This window comes from Phyllostomus discolor, chromosome 14, assembly GCF_004126475.2.
Source record: "Phyllostomus discolor isolate MPI-MPIP mPhyDis1 chromosome 14, mPhyDis1.pri.v3, whole genome shotgun sequence".
NCBI lineage: Eukaryota > Metazoa > Chordata > Mammalia > Chiroptera > Phyllostomidae > Phyllostomus > Phyllostomus discolor.
In genome coordinates, this window is record NC_040916.2 from 46,992,989 (window position 1) to 47,016,700 (window position 23,712).

The window sequence follows — 23,712 nt, forward strand, 5'->3', positions numbered from 1 at the left end:
CCTGGCAGGATTTTTCTGTCAGGGGAAGGGACAAAAGTAGAGGTAGGAGGCCAAGGGTAGTTGTTTGGGAGGCGAGGAGTGTTCCAGCAAGCTAGTTTTCCTAGGGCTGGTGTCCCAGGTCACAGGAGGCCCTCTACAGAGGGCCGCGTGTCTGGGCAGCTCTCAACACCCAGCTCAAAGACACTGGCCTTCATCTGACACTGGGCCAAGGTCCCGGCGTGTCAGACTCCATCTCCCCTCCCCAAAACATTCAAGAGGCACAGAAGAGTTGGCTTACAAATGACATAACACAGGCAATAAATAGGCCACAGGAGTCAGGAGCAGCTTACTTACCACACCCTCTCCTGGGCCCAGTGCCTCTTCCCATTCTGCTCTGGTTCCCCCCATCCTACTCCTCTGACTGAAAAGGTCCTTTCCCTCGACTACATTCTCCTCCCAGAGACCCTCCTTAGCCTCTGTGGCAAGCTCCTGCTCCTTTTGGGGGTGAAACAACTAAACTCTGGGAAATACACACCAGAGGCACTTTTTGGCCCAAGGAAGCTCTCCGTGCCCTTGTTCTAGTCTCCAGAACACTTCATTATCTCCAGCGGGAATCTCTGCTTATCCTATCAACGAGGCCCAGGTCGAGAGCCTCCCTTTCCTGTAGGGCAGCACACTCACTCCTGTCTCCCTCCAGCCTGGCAAGTCTTGGCACCTGAGGCAACCCCACCCTGCTTCCACCCTCTTCACATTTTGAAAACAAGCCCACTCTAGATATACCCAGGCCAAGCAAGACTGCCAGGGAAAGAGAACCCAGGACCGTCAGAAGACAAACCCAGGTCTGGATCCGGTTTCTAATGCATTCTGAAACCTGGGTGTGAATTCCCTGGGGAGTAGAAAGGGAAAGTTATGAGAAAATTTTACATTGTTCCAATTGAGAAAGGGGGCTAGAAAGGAAATGGCCAGGGATGAAGGGCGTTGCAGTTCTAGTTCCTTTGGTCCAGAGAAGATTCGTGTAAATTCAGCCATGCCCCCTTTAGGCCCTGCAGTAAACATCCTTGGCAGAAAGAAAAAGATCAGTGGACTACTTGAATGATGTCCAGAGATAGCCCAAAACTAAACCCTTAGGTAGTTGCAGTCAGCATTTCCAGACAGCTGTTCATCTCTGCAGAGGACGTGCAGTTGCTCAGCTGCCTCCGGTGCTGATTAGTGAATCTCCCATCACAGGATCTCTGCCTCCGACCAATTCTCCCCCTGCCCTGAAGATACACTGGCCAAGCTCAGGGACCCCACAAGGCCACAACACCAGATGGGTCAAAGCTCAAGTTAGGGGCTACCTCCTTCAACGACACTGAGCTGCTTGGGCCATGACGCTTAGCTGCTTAACGGGGACATTCTAACTCCTCTGAGTGCTACAGGGTCCTCACCCCACAGTGCTGGGATATCTGGACCCCACTTCCCAGCAGTGGACAGCAAGGCGCCCATCCTCAAGGGGCCCTAAAATGATGTTCTTTCATCCTTCCTGAAAAGTGAAAAGAAACTAGGCCAGGAGCTCAAAGAGAAACATTAACAAATTTATTAAATTTATCATACAAAGAATATAGTACAGGAAAAAGTATCAGAACTGGAAAGGTCCGTGGAGATCAACTGGTCTGAACCCTGGTTCAGGAGCTGCACGAAGAAATCAGAACACTGTCACACAGACAAAGCCAGAACGTGATGCACAAACACCCAGACTTAAGGCTTCCAGTCTCGAACACAATAGAACCTGAAGACTTCTGGGTCCTATACCACCACATTCTGATGCTTTTCTCCCTCTTGGGGCTACAGGAAGAGCCGTCAAGAGCACACTATGAGTAACAGGGTCAGTTGGAGCCAGGACAACAGACCCACGAGGAAGCAGAGGGGTGCAGAGGAGTTAGGAGAATTCAATTCTCCCCAAGAATCCTGATCGCCCTCTTCCCCCAAACATACAATGTCTCAGGGCAAATATACTTGCCTTCCTGAGGTACCGATCAGGTGTGGAAGAGGAAGGGAAAGAAGTAGAGGAAAGAGAGAGAAAGATTTAGAACAGTGTTGTTCTGAAATGAAGTCCTGTGGGAACACTCTTCTCCCAGTGTCGAGAAAACCCCAACACGGCGAGAGGAGGGTGTCGAACTCTGGTACTGAATCAGGTGTGAGATATAAGCAAAAATGCCAATAACTTAGCAAAATAAATACAAGGAGAGTTTCACTGACACTGATGTAACCCAGTGAAAACAGTTTTTAGGCTTTGAGTCGGTCAAGATGACTAAGGTGCACCTTGTGCTGCATCTTAGGGGAATCCCTAAGAGATGCTGGGAGTCGTCACAGCGGAGAAGTCACACTAACTGTGGCCTGGCACGATCTTCTGCTCAAAGCTACTCCCGGAGTGATGTTCTCCTCCCCCCAAAACAGGGACTGGCCAGTCAGGGCTGAGGGAACCTGTTGTCTCTCTTTCTGAAAAAGACCCAGGTCAGCATGAGCAGAGGGTGGAGCCAGTAGAAAAACAGTTTGTTGCTAAGAACAGAGCTGTGTGTTTGGAAGGAACGTCGTTCCCCCAGGACACTCTCCAATCACTGTGGACATCTGTGTCTCCATCTTCTAGGGCTGAGGCCAATGTTGTCATCTCTTCACTTCTGACTGGATGAGGGCCTGGAGCAGCTGAACTCCTGGCTACATCGGAAGGGAGGCTCTGCTAAGATAAAACCAGTAACTACAGGGGTAAGGGTGGGGCCCTGGCTCCTGCCAGCAGGATACTGTCCGCCAAGGGCTGCAGTGTCCAGAGGAGGCGCTCATTCTCCATCCACCCAGCAGGCCGAGGACAGGAGTTTGGAACCAGGACACACAAACCCCCTGCCCCGAGGGCAGCCGGGGACCGGTCAGGAGGTTAAAGTCAGTGCTAACAGCCTACGGGGTGACGAGCTTCCGCAGCAAAAGCAGCATCCGTCTCCTCAGCTCATGTTTCCACCACCCGGATGAGAGGCATGGGCTTGGGGTTGGGGGGCTTGGCTATCCGAACGCTGAAAAGAAAATTGGAAACGTAAGTCCTGAGTTGTTACCCACCCTTCACAGGGCCACCCCTCCGTGTCTGTCTCTGGAATTGTACACTTCAGGGCTGGCTAAGCTCCTGGGTTCCAAGTGCTCTGAAACAGTCATTGTCAGTGACATCCAAGGGAAGGCTTAGGGGCGGGACTAGTCCGGTGGCAGGGGTGATGAGAAGAGAGGGAGCAGTTAAACAACTGTGAAGTGGGTGTGGCTGTGATTCTTGTTTTTTTTCAAAGTCTTAGACCTTGTTGTGGATTTCTTGAGGCAAAAAAGGGCCTCTTCCTGGAAATATGCACATACTACACATGCATGATTTTTGGATACAATTTCAGAGGGTTTATACACCTCTGTTAGCTGTTGGTGGGCCTTCTGGGGGAGTGGTAGCATGCTCTGGCCTAACCTGGTGAGAGAATGGTTTGGGTAGAGAGTGGGGAGGTCAGAGGCTGAGAGATAAACTTGGATTTAAAAGAGCCATGGCCTTGCCCTGGCTCACGTAGCTCAGTGGATTGAGCGTGGGCTGCGAACCAGGTATCGCAGGTTCGATTCCCAGTCAGGGCACATGCCTGGGTTGCAGGCCACGGCCCCCAGGAACCACACATTGATGTTCCTCTCTCTCTCTCTTTCTCCCTCCCTTCCCTCTCTAAAAATAAATGAATTAAAAAAAAAAAAAAGAGCCATGGTCTTGGCATCAGCACTAAAGGGTTGCCACAGCTCTTTCCTTAGCTTGCTCCCTCGGCCCCACTCCACACATATGCGCTTACCTGCCCAGGTTCTCGGTCTTGGCCCAGGTCTGGGTGCTGAAGTTGGCGTGACTGACTTGTTTCTCGATCAGGTGTTCCAGCCGGTCATGCATCTCTAAATTCTGCAGCACCAGTGCTGAGGTTACAATTGGCTTCTGGCTTTCCGTTTGTCACATTTAACTGCTCGTTCTGGTATCTCCACCTCTGTGCCTGCACTGCTGTCACCGCGCCCCCACCCTGCGTGCCTCTGCTGGGACGCCCTCGCCCCTCGTCTTCCCCAGGCCAGCTCGCTCTCGTCCCCCAGTAGCTGCTGCAGCCCCCTCCCTGAGAAGTGTTCTCTCAACAGCTCTGTGCAACACCACTCATTTCCTGTATATCTAATTTCCTGGAGTCAGTTGAGTTATTTATATGTCCTTGTTAATACGCTATTCTATAAGTATTCTTAGGTCATTTTTTAAAAATGTATTTTATCTCTAACTCTAGACTAACAACTCTCCAAAGATCAACAGCCCCATCTTCCACTTCTTTTTATCTCCCCAGCCACAAGGAAATTTCACATGTGGAAATTTCACATGTGGCTACTTTAGGTAGTCAATGGAGAGGAAGGACTCTGAGGTAAGGCGGAAATCAGCCGAGAAATAACTCATTAGCAATCGAGCCCATTGCCTTGGCCATGGGAGACTCCGCCTCTACGGAATGCCTTCTCCTTCAAAGTCCAGCTATGTGGTCAGCTCCTCTGCTAAGCCCATAGGCAGAATTAAGGACTCGCCTCCATAGTTCCTGGGCGCAGGGCTTGTACCACGATGACATAGCTCTTCAGAGTGGGGGCAGGTCTTACCATTGTTAGCAACCCCCTGAAGGTTCTCAGACGACGTTCACTCAGCTGAACTGAAGATCAACCAGCCATCCCACATACTCACTTCTGAGCAGCAGTTGGACAAGTTGAGGCCCCTGCCCCCCAGAACCTCTCCCTGCCTCATGCCCTGTCTTCTCTTTGGGAGTCTGCTCCCTCCCCAGGCTACCCAGCGCACGCACCTCTGCTTCTAGGTAGGCTATTTTCTCCTTGAGCTCCTGGATGGTGCTGTCCTTTGACTGGATCACAGCCTTTGAATTCTGGAGCTGCAAAGATATGGGAGACACTTGAGCTCATTTTGAAATGACTCATTCACACTCATCAAACTTCACCCTGCTGCCAGGGAGCCAGCAGAGACTAAAGGCCAAGTTTGTACCACTCACATGCCTTGCTTAGCTTTTCTGTAAAAGCCTCACCTCCTTCAATATTAAACTCTGGATTATCCCAGGTATGAGGTAAGGGGTGAGAGGGAAACACCACCCTGATAATCCCAAATAATAGATGATTCCGAAACCATTCCATTTGACTTTGGGAAATACAACTTTTTTTATTCACTTAAGAAATAGTTGCTCTGGCTGGCGTAGCTCAGTGGATTGAGCGCGGACTGCGAACCAAAGCATAGCAGGTTTTCGATTCCCAGTCAGGGCACATGCCTGGGTTCTAGGCCACAGCCCCCAGCAATTGCACATTGATGTTTCTCTCTCTCTTTCTTTCTCCCTCGCTTCCCTCTCTAAAAATAAATAAATAAAATCTTTAAAAAATAGTTATTGAGAGCTTACTATATGATAGACTCTGTTCTAGACAATGAGAAACAGCAGTGAACAAAACAGAAAAATCCGGGCTCTCACAGAGCTGACATGCAGCGAACATGCCCTGCCACTCAGGGGTCTTAAGTTCTCAAAACAATTCTGCAAACCAGCCTACCCTGAGTATGCTACGCTTGAGCACAGGTGGGGGAAAGCAGACAATCTGCTATGAGGTGCAGGGTCCATAATCTGCACACAGATAAGTGAATGTGTATGCGAATACAAGCCAAGCTCCCCAGGAGACTAAACAGAAGCGTAGACTGGACAGGGAAACAGCACTAGCTCAATGCAGTGACCTCCAGCGGGGGCAACCCATGGCAGGGGACATCGGACCCTGCTTACCTGCTCTATCATTTGCCTGACTTTCCGCTGCTGGCTCTTTAGCATGTCATCCAAGTGGTGGATCTTCTCCCGCAACCCAGCCACTTCCTTTTCCAGGTTAGCGGCCCTGGGGATACAGAGCAGCAGACTAAGGCAAGGGGTAAAGATGCTTTGTGTCCCCAGTCCCAGGAAGAGGCTTGGGCTCAGGGCTTCCATCTAGTGTGATTCCCTCTGCCCAGTTCCCCAGTGGTTTGCCCTAAGATGTGGGGGGACACATTAGAACATCACAATGGAGGCATCGATAGAGATCCGGTGGTCCAAATGAGGAAAATGTGGCTCAGAAAGGTGAGACGTGGCCATTCTGGAGAGCTTTAGAGGGCAGAACTAGAATGCGTAGGTAGGTGTTCCAGGGAAGCGGTTCTCATGTAAACGCAGGAAGACCGTCTCGTGTTCAAGCTGCTGGAAGTGGTCTGCCTTGTGTGCAGGGAGCTCCTCACTCCTGAAGAATTGAGCAGGAGCTGGGACTGTGACACCCACCACAACCAAGCTGGTGGCAGGATTTTTTATCAAGAGGGAGATCAGACTTGAGGACCCTTAAAGCCTTTTCACACAAGCCTGTTTTTAAGTCTCTTGATTCCTAGACACTGCTGTCTCCTTTTCGTCTCCTAAGCAAACTGGGACCAAATCCCTGAAGGTCAGGTGGCTGGGGAGAGTGTCCTGGAGTGCAAGGCCTCTGAAGAATTCTGGTACCCATTCCTCTCCAGTTTCACCAGAGGAAGCTGCCAAGTGCCTGCCGTTAGAAGGTGAGGGGGTGGGGTACAAATGAAATCTTAGCACCCCGACATCCTCCCTAAGCTTCAAACGTTCCCACCCTTAGCTCCCCAGGCGCCTCTCACTCTCCTTTCATTTAGGAAATCGACACTGGTGAGGATCACCTGCCATCCCCAAGCCTCAGTTTTAGATTATCTGGCTTTTTTTGTTTCTCCTGTTCATTCCTCCCTGTCGCTTGCACATGAGCACCCATTTTTAAGGAACCGGGAGTGTGAGTAATTTAAAGCAATTCTTGCTATGGAGTCCAGTCAGAAAGGAGGCTGCATGTCTGCATTTTCCGTGCCAGGCAGGCGCAGATTGTGGTTATCCCAAAGGAGAGAAAATGCTCCCAGCAGACTGAGGGGTCCGAGAAGGCAAGGATCATGTTGTGTCTGTTCATCTTCGAAATTCCTTAGAAGGCCTTTCAGGTCATGTCTGTTGAACTTGAAAAGGTCCAATTGATACAATGAAGGTCAGACTCAATATGCTGATGTTAAATTTGATCTATCATTTGAGATCTTATTTATCAATTGCCAAGGGCACAAAGAACTTCCAAATTCTTGAAGGTCCAGAATGGCCCAGTATTTGCTCTGTAGATTTCACTGGTCTGGGGCCTCTGATCCCCTCTGACCAGAGGGAATATGCAAAACCCTCTAACCTCGAAGTGGAAAGGATCTCAGAAATCCCCTATATGCTGGCAGGTGGTTCTCAGTTTCCGAGGTGCTTCACGTGAAAGGAAGATCATTATCTCTTCACGAAGCTGCCAACTGTAATTTTCATCAGCAAAACTGGTGAGGAAGTTACTGGATTTCACTTTCAAACAGTTTACAGTTAGTTGTTGTTTTGAGGGGGAGGAAACCGGTGTAACAATCCTGCACCCACATCCAGGGGAACAACCTGTGGGATGATGTGCTGCAACGGCAGATGCTTTTCTAGCTCTTGACCTTGGCTCTTAAAATAAAACCCTTTTCTCAAAGTTATTACTCCACGGAAAATGAACTCCCCGGAGATGGCAGCTCCCCAAACAGTATCTCCCTGGGCGGGGCCCCACCCTGAGCAGACACACTGACTCAGAGCTGGAAGATCTGACGACAGCACTAGCCTCTTCCCCAGGGCTGGCCACCCTGAGAGCTGCAGGCTGCATGGCCCGCCCTACCCTCCCTGCACCCCAGCTGCACGGCAGACAGGGCCCTTACTTTTCTTGTTCTGCTCGGCAGTCAGCATTCTTGCTCCGAAGTTCCTCCAGGGCCGTCTCCCCTTCCCTGACCTTCTCCAGTAAGGCCTGATGCTCCTGGAGGAGCCAAAGGAAAGAAAATCCAGAATAAGAAGATGGTAACAGGTTCCGTGTTCAGGGTGAGGTGGCCGCTAGGGCTGGGGCTCAGCCCCTACTGGGCCTGGGACAGCTGCCAAAGAGCAGCAGGCCAAGCTGGTTTGATGGGGTGTCCTCCCCTGTCAGGGAAAACCCTCCCCACCCTCCGCACACAGAAACTTCCCAGCCTCACCCAGCTGCCCAGACGGAGAGCCTGGCCCTGCATCACCCAGGCCCACCTGCCAGCTATGGCTGCAATCCCTCAGAAACCAGTCCGAGTGGCTCCTTAATAGTTCAAAAGCCCATAAAGAGCAGCTATATAAGAATCCAGCTAAAATGGCCCTGGTTCCATTCCCAGTCAGGGCACATGCCTGGGTTGCAGGCCAGTTCCCAGCAGGGGGCACATAAGAGGCAACCATACATTGATATTTCTCTCCCTCTCTCCTTCCCTTCCCCTCTAAAGATAAATAAATAAATAAAGATAAAGATAAATAAAATCTTAAAAAAAAAAAAAAAGAATCCAGTTAAAATGGAAATGGACTCCACTCTAGTTAGCAAGGGCTGGAGCTAGATGACAGAAAGGCCTTTCCTTCCTTAAAGGCTAAAATATACTAGACGTGGAGCTGCTCAGAAGAGGAGAGTCTCCACAAGCGTCTCGGTCGACCCCGGGCTCCCCCAGCCCAGAGTCTGCGCTCTGAAGGGCAGGGCTCCCCGTTACCGTCTCCATCCCCAGCAGGTGCCTCTGCAGCTCTCCGACTTCCATCTCTTTCTGCTCTGCTCTGTCCTCCGCTCTCTCCAGGGCCAAGTGACTCTGCTCTGCTTCTCTCTGGTACCGGCTGAGTGTGACCTAAGACAAGATGGGGATGTATAAAACAGGGGACAAAAAGACCAAACGTGGATAAAAACCTTAGAAAAGGACCTAGGAACCTAGGCGTGGTGATGGGAGGAGGTGGGCAACCCTGATGAGCATGCAGCCATCTCCCACTCACTGTCCTAGGACCACTTGGGGGACTAGCACACTAACTCCATTTCTGGGGTCCACTGACACGCAGTTGGCTGAGCTCTACTTTAGAGTGACACCTGGAAAGTAAGCACCACTTTCCAACGGCTGACTTCTTCACCATCTCCACAGGCCCTCTGACGCCACCCAAGGTCACCCAGCACTGTGGTTTTCAGGTCAGAGAATCCAGAGGAGGATAATCTCCACGTCGCTCCTTCTGTTCCCCAACTCTTCCTCACCCTCCCTTCAAGCCATACTGCAGCCTGCACACAAAGGCCAAAGGTACTAAGCACCAGGAAGAATTTGGTTTCTTATCTAAGATGACAAGCTAATTTGGAAAGGATAGAAGCTGAATTTTAGAATGAAAAGTAAAGTAGGAATTGCTTCCTTCCCTCCCACATGCACTTTGCCAAACCCTAACTGTCCTTCAGGTCTCAGCTTAGACACCCCTGCCTCCGGGGAGCCACCGAGCCTGGGTGAGACACCACAGAGGACACACTGCCCTCCCCTCATCAAGAGCAGATTTTGCCCAGTCACTCATGTGCACCCCGCAGCAGACCATCAGCTTCGTGATGGCCGAGACTTTGAATACCATTACATTTCCAGAGTTCAGCACAGTACCCATCACACAGTCACTGCTCAGTAAAATCACTAATGGAACTAACTGATGTTTACCTAGTCCAACCCTCTCCTTTCCCAACTAAAGGCCAGATGACCTCGTCGAGATTACACAGCTAGAACCCGGTTACTTCACCGTCCATTTCAGTAGCTTCCCAGTTACCCCACACTGACTCCCCAATCAGTTAAGAGAACTCAGGAAACCTCTGGAGAGCATGACCAGCCCTGGGAAATGGAACAGCAGCAGCCAGTTTGTCCAGCTCCTCCTGAAGTCAGAGCAGGGAGGAGAAAGCAAAGTGCAGGATGATGTGTGATGGGACGTGTCGCTGCTGCACACCGGCCCTGTCCAGAGAAGCTCACTGCAAATCCTTCCTGACAGCCAGCAGCCAGTAGAACGAGAAACCAGGCTTAGTGGCAGGTTGTTTTCATGGTAATTGACAACCTTGCCCTTTCTACCCCCAGGTTCAGAAAAGTAGACCACAGAGTCTAATTCATTAGGAGAGACTGAGAATACGCCACATGAGCCGGAAACAGGCCAGCCCCATGGGCAGGGACGTAAAAATAAGGTCTCTCCCGCTCACTCTGACCAGCGTGGCTCAGTGAACTGGGTGCCATCCTGCAAACCGAAAGGTCGCCTATTCGATTCCTGAGTTGTGGGTCAGGTCCCTGGTTGGGGGAGGTGCAAGAGGCAAGGGATCAATGTTTCTCTCTTCTCTTTCTCCCTCCCTTTCCCTCTCTCTAAAGATAAATCTTAAAAAAAAAAGTTTCTCATTTCTGTACATAAACACTGTGCCCAGGCTGGTGTGTGCTCAGGGCATAGCATTAACAGGCCCAGGACCCTCCCACCCCACTGTCAGATCACGAAGGAGAAAGAAAACCAGCGTGCTCCCCTGCTGTGCGTGTCCCTGTAGCTCTAGAAACCTCTTCATCACAACAGTGTGCCAACCTACCCCAAAAGTGGCACCAACCCAAGGAGTACCTCCTGTTTGCTGGTGGGTGCTGTGTACCATGGGGTTAAAGGGCAGCCCCTTCTAAGAAACTGCGGGCATGTAGCTTAAGCAGTCAGGGGCCTTCTAGCCGCTGGCTCTCACTCAGGACGTTTTTGCTCAAGCTTTGAAACCCAGGGCTAACAGAGCCCTCTATGTGACGCCGAAACCGACGAGGACTTCACAGTGCCTCTCAGTGCAGAAACTGCTCTCCCAAATGCACAGTCTGGTCAGCACTGCAACCTCACCCTCCCCTTCCTCCTGTTCTATTCCAAGAAAGCAGGGAACAGCTAGTCACCAAACTAACACATCGCCAGCCACATTATCCAAATTGTGGCATCTGAATACATGTAGCGAAGTGCTTTACTGCACAGCTACTTTGTTCTGAGACCAAACTAATCTCAGCATTGCCCTAAGTCCAAACTATTTGGGAGAGGAAAACCTGCTTGTTAAACTGATCACTAATAAAAATACAGGTTATCTTACATTTCTAAAAACCCTTTAGAGTAATCAATATGTACATATTATTATCAAACTCAATCCATACAGGAAACATATTTCACGACCACTTTTTTACCAAAGTTGGAACTGAGGCTTAGAGAGGCTAACTCCTTGCTCCAACGACACGTCAGCTGGACCAGAGGCAGTCAGGCGTTCTCAATGCCCTTCTTGCTCCTACTCAGTCCACCCCTTAGATCCCTCAGTCTCATGAAAGAGGAGAGTCTGGGTGGCCTTCCTCTTTCCACCAGCTCTCGGCATGCCTGGGCAGGCTGTAATCCTATCATTACATATTAATGACATAAACACCTTACGTGTGGATGAACAATAGCAGATAGCAGATGGTTCATCTCACATAGGCTAGTTAAAAAAACTATCGAGTATTTGCCCACAGTTCTTCAGGTTATACTCAAAGAACTTTCTGGAAAATATGGAAGACCTCACACACTTTTAATAGCAGGAGGCTTTCACTTTCTATTTATAGACTTGTATTTAAAAAATATTCTGTAATAACCTAGTATTACTTTTATAATAACAATTGAGATATTCATTCAAGATCACAAAGTTGAGCACCGCCACTCAACTTCAACAGAGCAGAGAACCAAGAGCTGACCCTCGAACTAGGGGCCAGCCTTGGACAGCAAAAACGGTAAATATCCAGGGGAGGGAGAAGCAGACAGCAAGTGCCCCAGGCCTCAAAGCTAACCTTTCCAGTTGATGGCACTCGGCCAGAAAGACATTACGTCCATACCGAGAAAGTTGCTGGTGCCTGTACCTAGCAGCCCAACCCTTGGGGCATCTTCTCCCCAAATCCCGAATCTCACCTCAAAACCCACACGTTCTGACTGGTGCTGCCGCTCGGCCTCCTGCAGCTTGGCCAGCAAGTCCCGCACGGTCTTCCTCAAGCTGTCGACATCTTCACTTACGCAGATGTCCACCTACGGCCAGAGCAAGGAAGGGAAGGGGAGTCACTATTTTTGTGACTCTGTACGAGAAGGTCCTCCCCCAACACACACTCGTCCGGACCATCTTGTCCAGACCACCCTCACAAAAGAATTCACATCACACAAGGGGTGAGTCAGTGTAAGGCCCCCAGGGGTTCTGAGTCATTCATGACACACTCTCTCCATACCCTAAAAATGTCAACTAGCCTCCCATCATTCAACTGATTATTTTAGGGCACAGTAATTTTTATACGTGTATCAGCTGACCAACAGCTGTGTTTAGGCCACCCTCACGTGTGCATCCTGTCTCCATCAGACAAGCTCTCTGGGAGCAGATACCTGGTTCCTCTCTGGACTACAGTTTCCTAAGGCAAGGACTGTGCCGCACCCACAACAAGGGCGAGTCCCAGAGGCACAGCTTTTGTTGTTCTCTGCGCCTAGCACAGATAGGTGTATAAAGGGTTACTGATGGATGGATGGGCAGGGTTAGGGCACAGGCACCCAATAAGCCCCAGAATCTCGAAGGAAAAGGTGTCTCAGTGGTTTTACTGTAAGTCTCTCCTGCAGACACACCCAAGTGTGGGTTGGTGGTTCGGGCTGAGCTGGCGTGTAGGGTCTCGCCCCCATCTCTGCAGCACAAGCATCAGACACCTCAGCTGCCAGCTCCTGTGAGTCTGACAGAAAAACTGCTCCCCGGCTTGCACTGTGGGGAGCAGCAGCACCTTCAAAGCAAAGCACAGTTGGGAGGAAGGCGGCTGGGTCCCAGCTGCGGCGTTATTACTGGGTCCCATGGGCCTTCATCTCTCTACCTGTGAATCAGTCAGAAGACTCCTTGCCACGCCCTACCTTACAGGCTGCCTCAAAAACAAGATAATATCTGGTAGGACTTGGACCTCGTGAGAAGAAACAGGCTGAATAGATACCGGGTGTCATTATAACTTGTTGCCAATAGCATATTTACCAACTATGGCGAGTGACTCAGAGGAAGAGAAAAATCCAAGCTGCACCTCTGAGGTGAGTGCCAGAATCGCAACACTCCACATCTAGTGCTCAGCGAGTGATACCCGCTCCATTCCCCGTAGTGGGGCCTAGGCTGCGCGGCAGATGAGAGCAATTTAAACAGCTCCTGGAGCAGAATTATGATGTGTTTAGTTCAAATGGAGTTCTCAGAAGATGATTCAACAACATGGGAAATTTTCATGAAGAGAAAACTTTAAAAAAGGGAATTAGAAACCTTTATATGTAGGAGTTAGAAACAACCAACTATATTTTAACAAAGGAAAGTGAACAGATCTAAAAATACGATGTCAGGTAAAAAGGAAAACACAGAAACAGCACAAGTCCATCATGAAAACTGAAAACACATTCACTAGGCATATGTAAATCATGTATTGAACATATTAGAGTGAGAGCAGCCAAGGGAGGAAATACTTTGCTGTTATTCAAAAGCATGAGGTAGGTCTACCTACCTGTGCTAATAGGAAAAAAAAAAGCTATATTATAGTCTTCAGTTTAAAAAAAAAATAAAAAGGAATTGTTGTTTATCATGACCCTGTATTTGTGAAAAGTACATATTATATACATGGCACATGTGTATATAACACGTTTATATACATGTATCTATATAATAACACACGTAGACAGGCATATATATGATATTTAAATATGGTAGTCTGTATTTTTTAAACACTCTAGAACAGCGGTGCCCAACCTTTTTGGCACCAGGTACTGGTTTTTCCACAGACTGGTGGGAAGGGGGGGCAGAAGGCGGAGCTCAGGTGAGTTTCCCTCACAGCCTGTGTCCTAATAGGCCATGGACCAGTACCAGTCCATGGCCCAGGGGTTGGGGACCCCTGCTCTAGAACACTGGTACTCACCTCCGGCTAAACATTACAATAACCTGAAGAGCATGTAAAAGTCCTGATGCCCAGATCACATCTCAGACCAACTGAATTATAACCTCTAGGGATGGCAAACACACAGCCCGTCTTTTAAAGCTCCCAAGGTCTTCCAACAGGCAGTTAAGACTGAGAAGCACAGCTCTACAAGGACCCACACATTTCAATCTGTTAACAGCAGACACTTCCAAGGAGTGGGATTGAGGAAGGAGTTGTTCTGTTTTATATGTTTCTCCATTGTTTCAATTTTTACAGCAAGTAAGTTCTACTCTTATATGTAGTGAGAGAGAAAAAGCAATAAATAAAGGCATCAGGGAGGAGGGTACCTTGCCTCCTGGCTAAGCAGCAGTTAGCATTGTTTTCCTTGTCACCTACCTCAGGTGGGCTGCTGTACAGGGTCATGGGACTTGGACTAAAACCATTTGGCTTCTCTAGCACCATCTTTTCAAAAAAATAAATAAATAAAATGGTAGTTAAAACAATCCCAAGCAACAGACTTCTAAACATTCTTCTAAGATCTCAAATCATGAATAGATGATAGATAGATAGATAGATAGATAGATAGATAGACAGATAGACAAGGAGGTTGAGGGGGAGGGAGAAGAGGAAGAGGAGGAAAGGGAAAAGGAAGAGGAAGAAAAGGCTCCCAGTGCTGTGCGGAAAATGGAAAGGACAGGAGTGGAGAAAGGTGTGCCACCTTCAGAAGGAATAGTCAAGCCTTGTAGGGAGGGTGAAGGAAACTTCAGGCTAAAACCTTTCAACAGACTGGGAAATACGCAGGCCCACTCCCTGCAGCTCAGGGAATCCAAGCAGCTGCCTGCCACAAACAGAGATGCTCCCATGCCCCTGAGGGGTCCTGACAGGGTTTGACAAAGCATAAATCAAAAGGGGAAGCGGTACGTGCTGCGATTCTTTCCAACCCAAAACCTTATTATTCAGCACATGAATTCTGGCTGTGCAAACAAGAGGCCTGGGTCATTCTCCAAGCAATGGGTTCTTCAGTCACCCGGCAAAGCACCTCGCACCAACCAGATGTGAGCTCGGGCAGTGGAAATCCCACCTTCAGCCAAAACGAAATGCATTAGGGGGTCCTGGCCACACAGCCAGTGCACACCCAAGCCAAAGAGGAACTTGGTTGGCACTAGGTTCTAGGTCATGCTTCCCCTCGGGAAAATGAGGGCAGGGGCTGCTGGAAAAGACCACCCTGCCCAAACCACACGCAAGTGAAGAAGAGACAACTCAGAATTTAATGGGGGATGAGGATCAAGTCATAGAAGAGACAGTTCTCCTTTCCTGAGAACATTTCTGTCCTCAAATTTTAGAAAAGCTGACAAATAGGAACCCAGGAGTGTCTGTCCCAAGAAGTCTTCTCCAATTAGTTCAGTTAGATGAATCAACATCTACTGATGACTCTCTGCACCCCAGCCCCTGCACTGCATGTGAGACGCGGAGTCGGGGTGAACCCTAACCTCGAGGAGCTTCCCCTTCCAGTGCAGAAGCAACGATGTACACAGATAAATAACCGACGGGGGCCAGAACTCCCAAGTTACACTCCAGGTGTTACCCAGATGAGTAAGGTCGACTTGGTGACTGTCTGCTTTGTAAGACTTTGTATTACAAGAAGATGGATCACAGGATCCTTATAGATAACAGGTCCTGCCAATAACTGAACAATACTTTTATTTATATAAATCCAATTTTTGGACAGTGCTTTAGGAACAGGCGTCCTATCCCTGGGCTGAGGTGTGTGAATGCCAGTGCCCCTCTGCTGGCTCGCCTTCACACGGCTGAGAGTGCTCGCAGAGGCCAGCATCACCTGGATTCTCTCCTTGCGTGGCGGCGGTGTTAGATTAGGCACCCATGGGATGACGGGCACAACCCCACCTCCTCCGCAGGGACCCAGCCAAGGACCATTTCCTATTACCTGTATCTCCTGCCGATGGTGGGACTCTCCTAGATCTCTGTCAAGCTTACTACTTATATCCTCCCGTAGCTTCTGCAGGCAGTTCCTGGCCTGGGAGGGGAGGACAAGGAGCTTCAGCTTTGGGATAGGGAAGGAGAGCACATCAACTCACCCACCTCTGTGTCCATCCCTGACTGTACCCCTAGGAGTCAGGTGCTGTTCTAGGTACTGGCTGGGGGAAGGAGGGTCCCTAGTCCTTCCTGCACAAACAACAAAATAAGCAAAACCCCTGCCCTGGGGTTCTTGATGGGGAGACACACAACACAAAAGACAAATAAGTAAGACATGTAGTATGTTATATGGCAACAGGGTGCGGGTTAGGACAAGCTGGGGAAGCGAAGCTGGCAATTTTAGACAGAATGGCTGGGGACTAGTGCTGGGCACATAGTGTTTAATAAGCTTTGCGGATTAATGGATGGGTCAGAAATTATACTTAACACATGACAGGGCATGGTGGCACTTTGGAGATATGAAGGGGGCAGAAGGGAGAAAATCAGAACCCACAAAAGAAGGGAGACAAAACAATGTGAGTCAGAGAAATGACAAAGGTCATTTCCACAGAGAGAAAGGGTGCCCACCTCCTGGATGTACTGGACCTCACTCTTCAGCTGGTTAATACTCTTCTCATGGGTCATCTTGTCTCCAGACCTCCCCTTCAAGTACACCTGCAAAGAGGAAAACAATACTCGTCAGTTAAGAAAACTCCAGTTAAAACGTTCCACACAGGCAGCTTCATACTACACTGCTGATAGGAGAGTAAAGCGTTACCGCCCTTCTGGGTGGCAACTTGGTGATTCAGATGAGAAGACTTACAACTATATTTACTCTTCCACCTACCAAATCTACTTCTGGAAGTTTATCCTAATGAAATAAATTTAGCTAAACTGGCAAAACTTTTACACACACACACACACACACACACACACACATTCAAGGAAAGAGGATTGTAAAGGGAATTTACACATTTTTCTCTGTATATACCATGCTTGAATCTTTTATAATTGAGAAAGTGTTTCTTTATTATTTGTGTTATATAGGACATGTTATTAAGTTAATAACAGGTTCAGCAAAATATTGTTTATGGCTGCAAAAAGAAACAGACGAATGTCTGACAATGGGGGATTACGTAAATAAATTATGGTATCCCTATAATAGAATACTATGAAGCCGTTAGAATGCCAGATGGACATAGCTATTATAAACTACAATTAAGTTGGTGGGGGGGGGCAAGCAATTATAGAATAAAGTATATAACACAATTACATTTTTTGAAAAAAAAATATATATGTATAGAAAAAAGTCTGGGAGGATATATAATAAAGTGTTTGTTAACAGTGATTACATTGATAGAATTATTGGGTAGTTTTATTTTTTTAAGGACCATGCAATGACTTTGAATAAGAAAAATTAATTAAAGGCACCCAGATATTTGCCATGATTATATACATAAGAATACCGCCCTGGCTGGCATAGCTCAGTGGATTGAGCATGGGCTGCGAACCAAAGCATCACAGGTTTGATTCCCAGTCAGGGCACATGCCTGGGTTGCAGGCCACGGCCCCCAGCAACTGTACATTGATGTTTCTCACTCTCTCTCTCTCTACCTCCCTTCCTTCTCTAAAAAAAAGTTTTTAATTAATTAAAAAAAAGAATACCCAAAGGAATTCACTAAAAACCTATTAGAACAAATAAAGGAATGCAGAAAGGTTGTAGGATACCAGATCAACATACAAAAATTAACTAGTTGTATTTCTACACACTAGCAATGAACAATCCAAAAATGAAGTTAAGAAAACAATTCTATTTACAATAGCAACAACAAAAAAGACTTAGTCAATTAAACAAAGTTTAAGATTTGTATTCTGAAAATTACAAAACATGGTTGAAAGAAATACAGGATCTTAAAAAATGAACTCACATCTTCTTTTTATAGATTGGAAAACAGTATTGTTAAGACGGCAATATTCCCCAAATCCATCTTACAGATTCAACATAGCTTCTGTCAAAATCTAAGCTGGCTTCTTTGCAGCAGCTAACAAACATCCTAAAATTCATATGGAAATGCAAAGGACTCTGAATAGCTAAAACAATCTTGAAAAAGAATAAAATTACTACAAAGCCACAGAAATCAGAGTGAGTGCACTGGCACAGGGATAGACATGTAGACCAATGGACTACAACAGTACAGTAAGAATACGCTCAACTGACTTTGACAAGGGTGACGGGACAATTCAACAGGAGAGAACAGTCTTTTCAACAAATGATGTTTGTAAAAAAAGAGAGCCACATGCAAAAGAGTGAAGTTGGACCCCTTCCTCACACCATCCAAAAATTAACCCAACATGAGTCACAGACCTATTTATAAGAGCTAAAACTATAATTCTTTGAAGAAAATAGAGAAATAAATCTTTGTGGCCTTGGGTTAGCCAAAGCCTTCTTAGATACACCACCAAAAGCACAAGTGACAAAAAAAATATACATAAATCACATTTCAACAAATTAAAACCTTTTGTTTCAAAGGATATCATTGAGAAAATGTAAAAACAAATATCACAGAATAGGAAAAATATTTTAATATTTCCAAATCATATACCTGATAAGGGTCTAGCCTTCAGAATATTATATAGAACGTCTTTATGCAATCTTTGTTCCACCTCAACAATTAAAACCAACTGAATTTTTACACGGACAAAGGATTTGAGAAAATATTTCTCCAAAAAAATATACAAATGGGCAGTGAGCATATGAAAAGATGTCATTAAAGAAATGCAAGTTACAACCACAGCATGATACCACTTCATAGCCTTTAGGATGGCTGTAATAAAAAAGATGGATAATAACAAGTGTTGGTGAGGATGCAGACAAATTGGAACCCTCATACATGGCTGGTGTGAATGTTCAATGAAGCAGATACTTTGGGAAAAATCTGGTAGTTCCTCAAAAGAATAAATGTAGAGTCACCATATGGCCTAGCAATTCCACTCCTAGATATACACCAAGAGAACTGAAAACATGTTCACATGAATATTCAAGTAGTACATGAATATTCATAGCAGCCTTACTCATAATAGACAGAAAGTAGAAACTACCAGTATTCAAATGTCCACCAATTAATGGATGGGTAACAAAATATGATATAGATAGCCATGTGAGGGAATATTACCAGCCATTAAAAGGAATAAATATTGACACATTATAACATGGCTGAACCTTGAAAACATGCTAAATGAAAGAAGCCAGGCACAAAAGGACACAGATTATATGATCCCATTTACATGAAATGTCTAGAAGAGGCAAATCCATAGAGACAGAAAGTGGATGGGTGATTGGCAGGAGCTGGAAGGAATGACCAACAATGTCTTGGTGTTAATAGTGGTGTTGGTTGCTCAACTCTGAATATATTAAAAACCAATGAACTGTATATACTTTAACTAAGTTGATTGTATGGTATGTAAACTGCATTTCAAAAAGTTGTTGTTTTTAAAGAAATCCTAAAAATTGTTTTAATTTTTAAAACTATATTTCATTAACACACCTCCCAGTTGTCTCCATGACCTCAGCACCTAAACATGGACAGTGGACAAACACCTAGAGAGGCCACCCTGCCCATCCCCCAAGCCTGGGGCCAGGTCAGGTCACACCAAAGTCAGTACAGATGGACTGTGGTCTCCTGTTGTTCAGATTTTCCAGAGATAGTCAGGAACGAGCATCACAGGTCTGGTTGTTCTCGTCAAACCGTAAGCTCCCTTTGGCAAAGTCAGCCACTCCCTCTCACATACAGTCGGGAGAAAGAGTGAAGGGAGAAAAGGTGGAGGTGAACTAAGCTTACCTTAATGATTTCCTCGTGTCCATCGTTGGACTCCACCAGTTCTGAGGCCAGAGAATGACTGGTCGAGTAGCCAGACGCCACTGAACAGGTCTTTCTGCCCACCTGAGAGAGGGAAAGAGAGAGAAAAGTGGCTCGGGACTCATATGACAAGCACAGAACTTCTGCACCTTGACCTTTGCAGAAACCCTCTCCTCCAAAGACTTGCAGGATTTGTCAGATGTTCCCTCCAAAAATTCATTTCAGAGCCTGTACCAAAAGCCACACAGCAGCAAGAACACCAGACAGGGAAAATTAGTAGAAATTGCAGGTTAGTTTTCATTTTAGTGGGAGTCTCCCCATCCTCCAAAGCAGTGCACCATGCTGAGGTCAGCTGGGTGTGCCTGAAAAGAAATGCTCCCCAACAGCAGCCCTGGGATGGGGGTCAATGGCAGGGAAGGAGACCTGGCTAAGGGGAGGAGGCCGCCTCATCAGGAACCTCCATACCTTCTGGGCTATGTGTTCAAGTTCATCTCCTGTCAGTTCACTCTGGAGAGTCAGTCTGAGAATGTCCACGCTGCCCTAATAATGACAATGACAGCAACAATAACCTTTACCTTCAGTCCACTACCGGTGCAGGTGCACTTTCACCAGCCCTATGGAGTGGGCCTTATTATCACCACTTCACAGACAAGAAAAGCTGAGGTCTGGAGAGGCGACATTAGCTTGCCAGAGGTCCAGCCACTCCTGGGTGGCAGGATGTCTCTGGAGCCTCTTTACACTGCACCAGAGACCACACAGCACCCTGCTCCATGCAGCTGCAGAGGGACTACCCTGATCCCCAGATGGCAGAAAGCACATTGCGTGGGCTCCCCTTTCCCCAGCCCTGGAGAGGGCACCCTGAACTGGTCAGCCCCAATCCAGGATTTCCATGCCTAACAGCCAACCAAGAAGTTACTGATACACTTTGCAAGACTAGGATTCTTTCCTGAATCAAACTGTAGGAAGGTACCTGAATCCAAACCCCTATTTCTGTGAGCCACACAGAAATTATCCAAATGAAAGCAGGCGAGACAATAGGTATTTATCTAGAGATCAGCCCAATTTCATAGGAAGAAGTGGATTTTCTTTTAGAACACAAAGAAGGTTTAAAAACCACAATGTGGGGACAATAGAATGCCTGAGGGAAAAACCATGTGGTAAGAGGGAAAGTAGGGACTGGATATTTGGGGACAGAATAACACTGAGAGATGGTCAGCAAGGCAGAATGGACCAAACCCGGCCTAAAACCTGTTTTATGTGTCCACAAAGACGAGAGGCTTAGCCACTCTGGGCCTCTGGTTCAAAACAGAAAAATAAGAGGATGTGCTAAGTATCCCTAAAGACTCTTCCACCTTCGATACCCATACTGTGAGAGCAGGAAGGAGGAGCTGAGCTACCCAAGGATCAAAGTGACCTGAGGTTGTCTGGTCATCCCCTGCTATGAAATCCAAAAGTATAAATGCCATCTTAGTCTCGACAGATTTGGAGGCACCCTCTTAACCTTCCAAATGTCTGTGGGGAAGGAAACGAGAAGGAAAAAATGGAGTCTGCCCAAGGAGATGGGAGAAGCGTCTGTGGGGGAGCAACAGTTCTTCTTACACAGGAAAGAGCAACTTGGAGAAGCAATCAGCCTCTGTGGCCACTTGACTGCCAGTGTTCTCACTGTGACATGAGGATACTGCCATCCACCTGAGGGTCGTTTCTGAAAATTAACTGAAAATGTGTGGAAGCTGTTCTCTGCCACATGACATGGAGGTACTTGAGTATTAGCCTCCTCCCGCTTATTGGAATAAACCCATATTTAGGAAAGACCGCAAAGACACTCCCACATGACCCTTAAGCCTTCCCAATGCTGGCAATGTAGCTGGTTTTACAAAAGCATTTAATTACTACAAATAAAAGCCAGATCTTCATGTGGCACTGAGGGCTGCCCATGGTCTGGGCCAATCCGCCTCTCCTGCTAGAGCTCCTCAGTGCTCCAACAGTGCGTGCTTCCCGGCTCCAGTGACTTTGCTCTCTGCACACCTTTTGTGTCTTACGGCCTTTCTTCCAGTTTTCAGCTGGGGCATCCGCAAGGCCCTCAAGAGTTCACATTCAAATGCCACATCGTCCCAGATGCTTCCTTCCCTCCCTGAGCTCGCAGGGCCTCCTGTGGCACCTGCCTCTGCCTCTTAGTTATTTGTGTTCAGTGAGCAGCTGCCCCTTCCGTTAACCCCTTGCGGGTGGTCAAAGGCACAGTGAGTGCTCCATGGCAGCTAGATCAAGAGAATATTACAAAAGGAAAGAGAGAAGATGATTTCAAAAGAGCCAGAGTGGCTGTCAACTTTTCCACAGGACACAGGCGTGCACTTTGATTAAAACGCCATCTCCTCACACCTGGGGGCAGTGGGAAAAAGTGGGGCAGCCCAACCTGTACATGAGTGTTTATAGCAGCTTTATTCCTAACTCTCTAAAACTAGAAACAACCCAGATATCCTTTGGTAGGTGAATGGTTATACAAACTGTGATACATCCGTATCATGGAATACTTACCAATAAAACTATTAATTACTGTTAGCCCTGGCTGATGTAGCTCAGTGGAATGAATGCAGGCCTGCGAACCAGGTCCCTGGTTGGGGGCATGTAAGAGACAACCACACGTTGATGTTTCTCTCCCTCTCTTTCTCCCTTCCTTCCCCTCTCTAAAAATAAATACATAAAATCTTTTTTAAAAGTATTAAGTACTTTTAATAAAAGGGACAAATTCCTGATACATGCAACAACAATTTCCAGAGAATTATGCTAAGTGAAGGATGCCAATCACAAGCAGTTACATGCTGTAGAATTCCATTTCAGTAAGATTCTTGAAATCCCAAAATCACAGAAATGGAGAACAGAGTGGTAGTCGCTGGGAGTTTAGGAGAAGATGCGGGTGGGAAGGAGGCGGGTGTGGCTCTACAATAGCACCTGAAGTATCTTTGTGGTGAGGGAAATACTCTGTATCTTGACTGTACTGATGCCACTATCCTGCTTGTGACAATGTACATAGTTCTGCAAGATGTTACCACTGAGGAAAACTAAGTAACAGGAGCAAGAGATCCCTATTATTTCTTATAACTGCATCTACAATTACCTGGGGGGGAAAAATGAATACTTTCAGGGACAAAAATTTAAAAATATAACAAAGAAAATAAATACTGATAATCCCTACTACCCCAAAATAGGCACTCTTAAAATGTTAGTGTTCTTTAAAATTTTTCTGTGTATATTTTTAAAAGGCATACCACTGTACACAGTTATATATTGGCTTTTTTTCCCCTTTACTGTTTCATCATTAATTTCCATCACATTAGACAGTCTTCAAAAGTGGCTTTTAATGGGTCCTAGTATTCCACTGAATAGATTAAGATAATTTATTCAACCTACCCCCTTATGAAGGGGCTTATCAGTTTCTTTTTTCTTAATTCTTATATATATTTTTTATTTTAGAAATATATTTTACTTTGATAGAATGAGGTGATACACAACAGTAGCTAGATCACTACCAGATTTATTGCCTGGCCCATTATCTGAGAAGCCCACCTTGACTTTCTTTCATCTTCACAGAAAAAGAATAGCATTTGGAACACTTTGACCTTGGTTCAAGTACTGGCTCTGGCTTTCCTTTGTTGTGTATAGAGACCTTATTCTGCCTCAACTTTAGTTTATTATCTGGTAAAATAGAATGTCTATACACTCTATGCTTCAGTGAGAACACAGTGACTCACATAAAAGTCATTGGTATACAAAAATGCCAGTTCCTCAAAATTTGAAATAATGCCCCCCTTCAAAATATTTTCCAAAAGAATTTCTTATATGTTTATAGGTTAATGTAAAATGTCTTGTTATGAAAAAGACATATATTAACTCATACCTCATACCATACACAAATGTCAATCCAAGTGGATTGCTGAGTTAAATGTAAAAAGCAAAACAATACAGGTTTTATAGGGAAACACAGAACATCTTTATGACCTTGACAGAGGCACAGATTTTCTTAAATGTGGCACAAAAAAAATCCTTCCCAGAAAATAAACAGAACTGTATTAAAATTTA

The 23,712-nt window shown here is 46.6% G+C and overlaps 1 protein-coding gene across 7 annotated transcripts in view; it reads right to left on the reverse strand.

Moving 5' to 3' along the window:
- Nucleotides 1–1,532: 1,532 nt before the first annotated feature.
- Nucleotides 1,533–23,712, reverse strand: part of TUFT1 (tuftelin 1) — a 34,676-nt gene continuing 12,496 nt past the window's right edge. The window contains exons 2-13 of one of the 7 annotated variants that reach the window (XM_036015967.1): nucleotides 20,104–20,178; nucleotides 19,621–19,722; nucleotides 16,370–16,456; nucleotides 15,753–15,842; nucleotides 14,204–14,269; nucleotides 11,811–11,924; nucleotides 8,603–8,731; nucleotides 7,772–7,866; nucleotides 5,787–5,892; nucleotides 4,821–4,904; nucleotides 3,807–3,907; nucleotides 1,533–3,020 (exon numbers count right to left, since the gene is read on the reverse strand). In XM_036015967.1, the coding sequence (XP_035871860.1) occupies nucleotides 2,957–3,020; nucleotides 3,807–3,907; nucleotides 4,821–4,904; nucleotides 5,787–5,892; nucleotides 7,772–7,866; nucleotides 8,603–8,731; nucleotides 11,811–11,924; nucleotides 14,204–14,269; nucleotides 15,753–15,842; nucleotides 16,370–16,456; nucleotides 19,621–19,722; nucleotides 20,104–20,178 (1,113 nt within the window). In that variant the 3' untranslated portion in view covers nucleotides 1,533–2,956. The remainder of the gene's footprint in view (nucleotides 3,021–3,806; nucleotides 3,908–4,820; nucleotides 4,905–5,786; nucleotides 5,893–7,771; nucleotides 7,867–8,602; nucleotides 8,732–11,810; nucleotides 11,925–14,203; nucleotides 14,270–15,752; nucleotides 15,843–16,369; nucleotides 16,457–19,620; nucleotides 19,723–20,103; nucleotides 20,179–23,712) is intronic. The other 6 variants (XM_036015968.1, XM_036015969.1, XM_028503095.2 and 3 more) reach the window with 6 other exon arrangements.